Here is a 12026-nt window from a genome sequence, read left to right as displayed (position 1 = left end):
ATAGTACCACTCCAGTGTTTTGTTTTTCCACTACTGGAGTGGTGCTTTTAATCTAAGGTCCCTGCCACTACTTTTTTATTCTTCATCCTTTTTAACGTGTTGCTTTGGTCCATGATAGTGCCATCTGGTGACTGCAGCTTCTGACGGGTAAAGAATCAGAATTTAAATCACAAACTCTCAATGCAACTCTATGAGCGCCAGAACAATGCTCTCATAGACTTATATTGAAAAGTGACATCCAGCGTTCTTCATGAAACACTGGAGTGATCGTAGACCAATGGGAGTGGCAGATATAGAAGAAGAAGGCGGCAGCAGGTGAGTTTGAGTACAGTCAGGGACGTAAATTTAAACACTGCTCCACTGGTAAAATAAAAAAAAAGTGTTGGAGTAGTTCTTTAAAGCATTGGTCACTGCTCCTTTTGCTAATTTTTTCCATCACAACGCATAAATCCTATAGAAAGATATTGTACCATCTCTAATTGTATGGTGTAGTGTGTATGACAACCTTATGAGGTAAGACAAAACAATCACTGATCTAGGGGAGACCAGCCAGAGAAAACACTGCCCGCAGCCAGCGAAGGTGCTCAACACAATGAAATCGTAGGTGCATTGCCCCCTGGGAAGTATGCAAATCAAAAGGGTCCGTGGAGCCTCTGTTAGGAGTCTCGACACAGAAAATAGCCAGATATCCTTCCCGGAGGGATATCTGGCTATTTTCTGTGTCGGGACTCCTAACAGAGGCTCCACGGACCCTTTTGATTTGCAACCTAATGAGGTAGACAGAGGAACAATGAGACTCTGTGGGTGCTGTATGATGGCTCTGTACATCTCGGTGCTCGTATGGCGCTGTTATACAACTATGTGCATCAGGCCTAATGCGGATATATTTATATAATTTTCCATATTGAAAATTGGACAATTTGTCCCACACTTCCTATTTCAATTGATATTTTTCACTTTGCAACAGAATTTCTAATCTCTTCGAGAGAGACACTTTCCTGCAAATACCCAAATGTCAATGGAGAAGCATTGCCCTATAAATGAGCAGTAAGCTATTATTTCAGTTTAATTAGCTATTTCTGAAATGAAACCTTCATGTCGATAAGTCGTGCTTCTCTGCTGTATCTGGTTGACGGTGAAGGCTCGGGAAATTGCTTTTTTTCTGCTGATATTGAAAACAAGAGGTGGCATGCTTCAATTGGAACGGACATGTATTATTCAACATTTATAGTAAAGTAAAGACCCGATGTTTCAGTTCTATTGATATTTTGCAGCACCGCTGCCCAGGTTTGGAACAACGCTGGCAATTCACCTGGCACAGCTAGCTGCCGCCAATTGTTCATGCTTCTGACATTTAGTATCCATTCCTAATAGTGTGGAGTGAAGTGCTAAATGTCATCATTCCTGAAGAAAGCAGCGAGTGAGAACAGATGCTGAATTACTGTCTATGTAACACTGGGCTGAAGCACAAAGCGCGTAGGTAAAGCTGTCAGTCTGATTATGATGAAAGACGAGTATGGTTTCCATTATCACATATTGTCCTTAAGCTGTTACGCAATGGCAACTTTACCTCTTTTTTTCAGACGTGAGTGATGGGACAGAACCTAGGGTCTGATACATTCGAAGGGATGTTACGTTCCATTAATAAATGTAGCTTCTTCATTGGGTTCTAAAAGGTTTTTATAGTTTTCAAATATATTTATTCTATGATAATTCCTCTATTTTTTTAAGATATGTGCTAGCTATGATTGAGCAATAATCTTTATTTTCTTACTTCATGCAAGGCTGGTCTTATACCTAGTAGGGTTCTATGTAAATATAAACCTTCTACTTGCCAATTTTAAAACTTTTTAATAGAATTTCAGCCCACATAATACCGCTATATACACTAACAAGCAAAAGGGTAACAATGTATTAAGCTTTTGACTTTCAGGCTCCATATCTCACCATCCACTGCAGCTTTGAGCGTGAGATTACCTTCATTTTATAGACAGTCCTCTTGGCTATCTCATACATAAATTTGACTTGCAAATATTTAGCATATGATTATGCAGATTCTTGTCATGTCACCGCATTGTTACTGTTTTGCTCCTAAAAATCTAAATTTTAATTATCATTTTGCTAGTATTTTTGGCTTTCAACACTGCCTGAACCTGTTACGGGGGCTGTCTGATAATAAGGGAATGGAAGGCTATCCGACAGTCAGGGCCTACCGTGCAGAGCTCTGCTGCAGAGTATGGCAGAGGATAGGGGAAAACCTGTACCAACAAAGCGGTACTGACACTGTTGCGTCACAGCGTCACCAAGACCAATAGCGGCGTATACTGTTTAAGTCACAGCGACTACCTTATTAGAATAACGTAGGAGTGGAAATGCAAAAGAGTGAGGAATACAACATAAAAGTGCATAGAAGTCTCACAGTCTGTGAGCGTGAAACCACCTGTCTCAGTTAACAGTCACAGAGACTAGGTGTAGTGTGTGCAATATGGCACCTACCTATGTCCGCTCCACTTGTGGTGCAAGGATACGGACAGCAGCAAGGCTGCTAGCTTGAAACTCCTGCCTATGACCGCTCCCCTAGTGTGCGAGAATACGGACTGCTGCAGGAGGCAGCGTAGTGGAGCGTTACCCTAGAAGGCAACGACCACCTAACCTACCTATGTCCGCTCCACTAAGGTGCGAGGACACGGACAACAGTACGGCTGAAAGGTACAGGGGCGCTACCCTACCGATAGCGCTCACCTCAGAGTAGAACCACAAGGCCCAGTCAGACCATGTGCAGCAAGCACCTGCCTATGTCCGCTCCACTAAGGTGCGAGGATGCGGACCACAGCATAAGCTGCAAGGTACAAGAGCGTTCCCCTACCGATAACGCTCACCTAGATAGAATAGGTGCCGCAAGGGACATGCACAGAGCGTCTACTCCTATGCAGGAACCAAGAGGACTGCGCGCCGGGCGGCGTGCGTCAGGGTCTTATATAGACTCTGTGCCTCATCCAAGATGGAGGACACCAGAGCCAATCCGCTGCCAGAATGACAGCAATGACGTCACACTGGCCTATCACCGAGCAAAGCGTCACAAGCACATGACCTGCGACCAATCGGCATAGAAGGTGTCAGAGACATGTGACCACGTGTCACAAGCACATGACAAGCGGCCAATCAGCTTAGAAGTTGTCAGAGACATGTGACCTCGTGTTAGCGATGATGTCACCCGCACATGTGCAATGGCTCCAAGATAGGACTTAGTCTCCAGCGCTTGCACATGTGCAGTAGCAAGAAATCCGAACATAGTCTCCAGTGCCACAGCAACCGTAACAGAACCCTTCTGGGCATGTTATCTATCAGATTCAAGCATATCTCGACCAAAATCTGATCCTAGGTCTCTTGTATACATTCCCAATGTTGGTGCATACTGCAACTCAAAAGTTTATGTACACAGCTTTTTCTTCAACTCTACCCACAAGTGTTCTATTGGGTTGAGGTCTGAGGACTGTGGGGGCAAATCCAGCATCTCTAATTCATTGTCATTGAACCATTTCTTTACCAATTTTGACTTATGCTTCAGATTGTTGTTTTGCTGAAACATTGTTGCCCTTTTCATACCGATAGTACCCAAATGTGGGCAAAGTAACTTGTCTTGTAGGATACTCACATATATCTCAGCATTGAGGCCACCATGGCTCCTAGTCTAGAATTCAACATCTTTGGATGTGAAGCAACCCGATATCATCAGGATTCCTCCACTGAACCTGACATTTCTTTCAATTTCTCAATCCATTAGCACCTTTTCCCTTGTTTCTTCCAGACCCATTTGCACCCATCAGAGCCTAGTCTATTGACTGGTCTCATCGCTCCAAATTACCAGTTTTCAATCTTCTACTGTCCACTTTTTGTACTTGTTTTCAAACTCGAGGCGGTGCGTCTTATAAAAATATTTAAGTCAAAGCTTCTTCACCTTCTTGTTGGGCCACCAATGCAGACTTGTGTAATGTGCATCACAAGGTGGTTGCATGGACATCTGTGATCTCACTATTAGGAGCATACGAGCCTCCTACACTGCCTTGTTTGTCACGCCAGAACTGATAGACCTTGTAATGAGCCAAATTGTTGACTCTGATGTTTTGCTTGGACGTCCACCTCTTGAGTTTTGTGTGTATGGAAGGACTTCAATTCATATTCTTCCAACTGTCTTCACACTCACCTGATTCAGTTTGGCAATTTTCTTGGCTGAGAGACCACTATTGATGAGCTGGATGATGCTGTTTCCCTGTTCTTGGGAAATCTTCTTCATGGCTGCGACTCAATTTAATCCAGTGACCTTTCACTTGGGAATAAACCTAATAACACACTGAGCTATTAGAGAATGTGAGAACAGGTTGTAATTTCTAATATTAAAGAAGAAAAAGATTTTTCCACCATCAGGAGCAAAACAGTAACCATGCAATGACATGAGAAGAATCTGCATAATTAATCATATGCTAAATAGTTGCAGGTCAAATTTATGTATAACATAGCCGAGATCATTGTCTATAAAATTAAGGTAGTCTCTCGTCAAAAGTTCAAAGCATTGTTATCAACTTGTTCATCAGTCTAATTCCTAAATAATACTGCCACCAAACAACAACATTAATTTGCTATAACTGTAAGGCTATGTGCGCACTAGGCCATTTTACCCGCGGATTTACCCGCCGATTTGCCGCGGAAATTTCTTGAGGAAGATTAGAAATCTTTCTGCAGACATTTCCCAGCAAAACCTATGGGAACAAAAAATAGCTGTGCGCACGCTGCAGATTTTTCTCAAGAAACTTTCTTGAGAACATGAGCATGTCCATTATTTTCCGCAGGTACCTGCGGAATACCCACCGGAAATTCACTCCATTCACTGTAATGTAATCGCGAAATTCCGGGGGTATACAGCAGGTAGCAAATGATGTGCGGTATACCCCCGGTATTGCCGCGATTTACCTGCGGTAATGCTCATCGCTCCCTGCAGTTTTGCAGGGAGGGATGTCATTATGCGAGGAAGAGGAGGCGGAGCAGAGTAAACACAGACGTCACACTCCCTGGACGCCGCACAGAAGCGCTTCCGTGTGACGTCCGGCGGGTGCCTGTGCAGTCTGTGTCCCGCTGCAGCCCCGCGGCTGCCAGCACAGCAGTGTCAGTGTTTGCCCGCAGTGTGTCAGTGTCTGCCCGCATTATCGGCAGCTTGTCACCCTGCAGCGCAGGCAGACACTGACGCGCAGCAGTGCGTGCAGCCGCGGGGATGCCGAGCGCTGCCCTCAGGAGGTGAGATGAGATCATTACCTGCTGTGACTATCTCCTGCCTCCTGACGTCACCACTGTCACTGCTGTCTATGCCCATCTCGCGAGCGGCCCGAGACTGCCACTAGCGGTGACGTCACGGGCTCTCGCGATACTGCTGACAACGCGGCGGGCATAGAAGGCAGTGACAGCGCTGATGGCAGGACTACAGGAGATCATCACAGCAGGTAATGATCTCATCTATCCTCCTGACAGCAGCGCTCGGCATCCCCTGCAGTGACCTGGGCTATTGATGTTAGCTCAGGTCACTGCATTGCTCTCCCAGCCAATGGGGAACATTCTGTTCTTCATTGAATGGGACAGTGACTATGGTATGGATCGCCGTGGGACCCCCCCTTATTGGATTATGCCGGACGTGGAATTGATTGTTCTTTTCAATAAATTGGTGAAAGAGGCTATGTGGGGAGTGTTTTTTCAAATACACTTTTTTTGTTGTCTGTATTTTTATTTCTTACTGACTTGGGTTGGTGATGTTGGGTATTTGGTAGACGCGTGACATCACGAACCCCAGGGCTTGATGCCAGGTGACATTACACATCTGACATCAACACCATATATTACCTCGTTGGCCAACGCACCAGGGCAACGGGATGAGTTGGGGCGAAGCGCCAGGATTGGCACGTCTAATGGATGCGCCACTTCTGGGGCGGCTGCGGCCTGCTATTTTTAGACTGGGGAGTGTCCAATAACAGTGGACCTCCCTAGTCTGAGAATATCAGACCACAGCTGTCCGCTTTACCTTGGCTGGTGATCCAATTTGGGGGGGACCCCATGTTTTTTGTTTTAAATTATTTATTTAATGTAAAATAACAGCGTGGGGTGCCCTCTGTTTTGGATTACCAGCCAAGGTAAAGCTGCCAGTTGTGGTCTGCAGGCTGCAGCCGTCTGCTTTACCCTAGCTGGCTACAAAATATGGGGGGGGACCTCACGTGGGTTTTTTTTTAATTATTTATTTATTTTATGGCTAAATACAAGGCTAGGCATGCTTTAGTGCCACATGTAAGTCACTAAAGGGTGCCAGGTTAGAATATACAGGGAGGTGGGACATTATATAGGTCTTTCTCATCTATCTATCTATCTATCTATCTATCTATTCATCTATCCATCTTTCCCTCTATCCATTATCTGTCTATTGATTATCTATCTATTATCTATATTATTTATTGCAGTAGTTACAGCATAAAAAAACCGCAGGGACCAACCTGCGGAAAAACCACGGCAAAACCGCGGTAAAACCGCGGCAAATCCGCGGCAAAAACGCATGCGTTTTTCCCACGGATTTGGTGCGGTTTTTTTACGCAGGTGCGGTAATCTTCAACTCCCAGAAGTTTCTCAAGAAATTTTCTTGAGAAAAATCACTTTTCTAGTGCGCACATAGCCTAAGACCTCATTTAGAAATTGCAGATTTGTTCAGTATTTTATATCACTATTTGTGAACCAAATGCAGGGTGTTTTTTATGTAGGAAAATGTGCCCATTTTACAACTGTGTGTCTCGTATGTCAGTTTTTGACATCGTATGGCATTTATTTTATACTTCAGATAGTTTAGAAAAAATGTGAGGCCAAATGCAGTTTCCAATTTCATCAGTTGCAATCAGTTAAAAATAGACACCATATGGATGGTATTTATATGATATTTTTTATGCACTCATTGGTCCTGATAAAAGCAATTTAGCCAGAATTTGTGTAAATTGCTTTAAAAAAATCGCAACATTTTTGCTTAACTCTGACTTTCAGAAAAAATGATGCGACTTTTGGCATTTTCATACCAGTTTCTCCCAGTTCTGTCAAAAATGGGTGGAGCCGGGGTGCAGCGTTAGTGTGACACCACAGCTCGTCTAGTTCATGATGAGTTGTGGCATTCTCTACATCAAAAATCTCCTTCCAGTCTCTGGAGTAATATTTCTAGAGTGAGGCACAGAGGTGCACGCCACTAATCAGATGCTCCTGATACATTAAGAGGCTAAAGCCCTCGCATATTGATGAATAGGGCCCATGTAATGGGGAGATTTCTACTTCTATTCACATTGACTTCTAATTTTGTATTCTGATCAGAAATGCCCAATTAACTATTCACTGGTCAGCAGTGAGCTCTCAGCCAGTGATTTGCTGAATAGACCTTTCTGTCAATTTCTGGTTTGCCAAGGATGGTACCAGGAAGCAGAGACCAATGTGGACTGTGAAGGCCTTGGAACGGGAGCTGTAAGTAATCACTGACTGTGAATATAATTTCTTTAAAGAGGTGGTACACTATTCATCATTAGTGGACACATCAATGTAAAGCTCATAGAGAAGGCTTTTCTCAAATACCTTGTGTAGTAAATTTTGCCTCTAAGTGGCGCTATTGTGGTCTGCTCATCCCCATCATGTGACCCCCGGGCTATGTGACCTCTGAGATCTGGTGATGTCACGTCAACTTCCACAGTTGACTCAACATCAGAGGTGGCCCCAGTCTCCCTGAGTGACTGGGCTGTGGGTGGTGGTTCACCTCTCGTCACAGCCGAGCATCAGTCCTGCTTGCAGCGCTCTACAGTGAAGGAGAGAGCAGAAAGATGATGGGCTGTGACAATCAGTGAATCTCTGCCCACAGCCCAGTCACTTAGGAAGACTGGGCCCACCTCTGTGATCACGTGTCAGCTGGAAGTTGATGTGACATCAGCGGATCTCAGAGGTCACGGAACCCGGGGGTCACGTGATGGGGATGAGCTGACTGCGATAGCGCCGCTCAGAATTTACTATACAAGGTATTTAAGAAAAGCCTTCCCTTTGAGTTTTACATCGATGTGGCCACTATTGCTGAGTAGTGGACCACCCCTTTAATTATGTTTAAGCAGTCTTGAGGAATTTACAAACTGTTATATTCTTTACGCCTTCATTTTATTACATTACTTATTACGTCTATGACTGCCAGCTTTTTGGTTGGGTATAAAGTGGAATGGCTGCCTTGTTTCTCTTCGTGAATGACATATTTTCTCTGTTTTGTAGTGCCTTTAAAGCTTGCCATCCCAAGATCAAAAGCTTCTACTTTGCTGCTGACAACTTAGATGATATGAACAGGTAATAAAACATGCCACGTATTTGTGTTATTTCAAGGGTTGCCTATTCTTAGCTTTTCTAGTTTATTTTTGACAGAGATGTGGAGTTTCTAGTTCACACTCATCTCCTATCAGGGCGGTTAAGATATTAGTCTGTCATCAACACATCGGGACAAATATGTGACTACCACTCGTTTCATCACATTTTCTTTTATTGTATTGTGGTAAATTGACTATGGGTACTCAATAGTGATATATATCCTGTAACATTTGGTACACACTTTAACCCCTTAGGGATCAGGCTCCAAGCCACTTTTTTTTCTGCGATTTTTTTCTTTTTTTTTTTTTGTTTTTGTTTTTGTTTTTTTTTTTTTGTTTTTGTTTTTTTCACCCCTTTTTCTAAGAACCATAGATGTAACAGCATTTCTGGCTTTCCATTTTTTTTTCTTTTTGTGGTATAATGTTTGGGTTACTTAATTTTATATTTTCATAGATTGGACTTTTATGGGTGTTTCAATACAAAATGCTTATTTTTTTATTTATTAATTGGGAAAGAGAGCATGATATAGAGGTTCTCAAAAAATGTAATAAAATTACCCCCATCGTGTAATTAAAATGGCAGACCATTCTAGTCTTGTGTCTGGAAGGGCTGCAGTTTGAAGAAACACAGCTCCAGAGACCTGTGTCTCAACGGTCTGGCTATATTGTAAGCACACATACCTCACTCAGCGGGGATAAGGGCTTCATCACTGCTGACCTTCTCAGCAGTAGAATAAATATTTCTCTTTGGCTTACAGAGCTTCATGTGCTTCGTATACTATGCTCCTATCGTTTAGACATAGGCCTTGGCAGCTGTATTTCTTCAGGCTGCAGTCCATCCTGAAACGTGACTAGGATGGACTGCAATATGAATTATGTTACTGGAGTCATTGTAATTACAGGACAGGGGCATTTATATTCTTGGAGAGCTCCTTTACTTTTGCATTTTTGTAATATTTTTATAAACTTTTTTTTTTATTGATTTGAACTTCATTTTTAACATTTCTAGATCATCATTTCTTTGAATTTTACATTGTGCTCTTCCTCAGTTGATTTTTGTAGTTTTTTAGATATGTATGAATATAGTGAAAACTAAATGTAACCACTTGTGTATGCGTTTGTGTCCCGGAACAGTCTAGCACACTGTGAAATCAGAGATAATGCTGTAAAATTATGCAAGAAAACAGAAGGGTTGCCAACCATCCAGAAACTCCTGGACAATCCAAAAAACTATAAGACACTTTTTGCTCTATCCATATAATAAAATTGAGATGACCATTATTTTTTTAAATTAATGAAAATATATTATTTTATAGCAAATAACTTTGTTTAAAAATCATACATTGTATTTTATTGTTAAATGGGCACTTTTAAGTCACTTTGGGTACTGTGAGACTGTCTTTGGGGCATGCTACAGCTACTGTCAGCAGTATTTCTATATAATTATTAGAATTGCTGGAAAAATACTAAAAGGCTAAATAGATCACAACTCTGTTCTGAATTCTGTTTCTGTTTTCCGTCCTAGGAACAGAAAAAGTGAATTCAACAACACCTAACTGTAGCTATTAACTTATAACAGGTTATATTCGGTTCCATTATGGTGTCTAATTTTATCAGAAAAAAGAGCACGCTGCACTATCCGACTAAGGGCAGAGTTAAACTACCATATGGCATCTGATGCGAGCGCATTGGATGCAATAAGCTAATCACCCTCGCTTTGCTGCGAGCGTGGTCACTCTCATGCAACTGTGATCCGATCCTGCGATCGGATCACAGATGTGGAGGAAAGGGAGGGATTAATCTCTACATCTTCTCCATTGTCAGCCTGTGTGTGTATATCATACTGCACTTGGATGTCATCTAAGTGCAGTCCAATGTTTCACTCGCACCCATAGACTTGTATGGGTGTGAGTGATCCGAGACTCGCAGACAATTGCAACATACTGCGATTTTTTTTTTTTGATTTTTTTTTTTTCTTCCTCAGTCTGATTTAGGGCTGAGGAAAAACCCGCAGATTTGAACTGCTGTATTGTCTCAAAGGGAAGGTATCGCGGTTTTTATTTTTGTATTAAAAATGGTGATTTTTAATACAAAATTAAAATCACTGCTTATTTAGTTTTTATTTAATTCTAATTTTACTGGAGGCACTGGGGGCTGCCATGCTGGATTTGCTGTGTGTGTAACGACAGTTACTCACTGCTTTATGGCAGGCCCTGTGCATAGACTCTGATAGTCGGAATCCGACCCCTAGGTTTATTACAGGAGAGCTCCCTGCTGTGAAATGGACACACCCCCTGAGCTGTCCAGATCACAGCAGAGGGAGGAGATCGGCGCCATCTTTCTGCAGCTCACAGCGGTCATGCTGTGTGCTGAACTTTTCCCCCTGTCACCCGTTCGGCCCGTGGGGAGTAGTGTACCTGTTCCCCTCCCCCCGCTGCCGATGCTATCGTCTCTGATAATATCCCCAGGCTCTCCCCCCATGGCCTGTCACCTGTCGGCCTGTGTGAGTAGTGTACGGCCCCCCTCCTTCCCCGGCCGCAGCGGGCGTGCGTGTGCGTGCGTGTGTGTGTGTGTGTGTGTGTGTGTGTGTGTGTGTCAGAGCATTTTGCGTGTGTGTGGCAGAGCATTGTGTGTGCGTGTGGTAGAGCATTTTGTGTGCGTACTTGTGTGTGTGGCAGACCATTTTGTGTGTATGCTGGCAGAGCAATGTGTGTGCGTGCTTGTGTGTGTGTGTGTGGCAGAGCATTTTGTGTGTGTGTGGCAGAGCATTTTGTGTGTGTGTGGCAGAGCATTTTGTGTGTGTGGCAGAGCATTGTGTGTGTGTGCTGGCAGAGCATTGTGTGTGCATGGGGCAGAGCATTTTGTGTGTGTGCTGGCAGAGCATTGTGTGTGTGCTTGTGCGTGTGGCAGAGCATTTTGTGTGTGTGCTGGCAGAGCAATGTGTGTGCGTGCTTGTGTGGCAGAGAATTTTGTGTGTGTGCTGGCAGAGCAATGTCTGTGCGTGCGTGTGGCAGAGCATTTTTTGTGTGTGCTGGCAGAGCAATGTGTGTGCGTGCATGTGTGTGTGCTGGCAGAGCAATGTGTGTGCGGGCTTGTGTGTGTGGCAGAGCATTTTGTGTGTGCGTGTGGCAGAGCATTTTGTGCGTGCGTGTGCAGAGCATTTTGTGCGTGCGTGTGGTAGAGCAATTTTGTGCATGCATGTGGCAGAGCATTGTGTGCGTGCGTGGCAGAGCATTGTGGGTGAGCATGCAGCAGAGTATTGCTTCGCTCTGCCCAGCCCCCACTACTGCTGCCGCCCCTCCCCCGCCATTAGTCTCTAATGACACCCCCTCCCTCCCCTCTACCCAGCCGCCGCTGCTGTGTGTGTGTGTGTGTGTGTGTGTGTGTGTGCGCCATTGCATGTGAGTACCTGTGTGTGTACCGGTGATACTGTCTGCAGGGTTGTGTATCTAATCCTATCCTGTGTGATACTGTCTGCAGAGCCGTGTATCTAATCCTATCCTGTGTGATACTGTCTGCTGAGCCGTGTATCTAATCCTATCCTGTGTAATACTGTCTGCTGAGCCGTGTATCTAATCCTATCCTGTGATACTGTCTGCACAGCTGTGTATGTAGTCCTATCCTGTG

At 43.9% G+C, this 12026-nt stretch overlaps 1 protein-coding gene across 4 annotated transcripts in view; it reads left to right on the top strand.

Annotated features, from left to right (window-relative positions):
* The window catches only part of CNKSR2 (connector enhancer of kinase suppressor of Ras 2), a 562096-nt gene that overhangs the window by 416945 nt on the left and 133125 nt on the right, over nt 1–12026 (top strand). For all 4 annotated transcript variants that reach the window (XM_075335413.1, XM_075335412.1, XM_075335411.1 and 1 more), the window contains one exon: nt 8311–8382. In XM_075335413.1, coding sequence (XP_075191528.1) covers nt 8311–8382 — 72 coding nt within the window. The remainder of the gene's footprint in view (nt 1–8310; nt 8383–12026) is intronic.

Source organism: Anomaloglossus baeobatrachus, chromosome 2, assembly GCF_048569485.1.
Source record: "Anomaloglossus baeobatrachus isolate aAnoBae1 chromosome 2, aAnoBae1.hap1, whole genome shotgun sequence".
In the NCBI taxonomy this organism is placed as follows: Eukaryota; Metazoa; Chordata; class Amphibia; order Anura; family Aromobatidae; genus Anomaloglossus; species Anomaloglossus baeobatrachus.
This window is presented reverse-complemented; position numbering and strand designations above follow the sequence as displayed.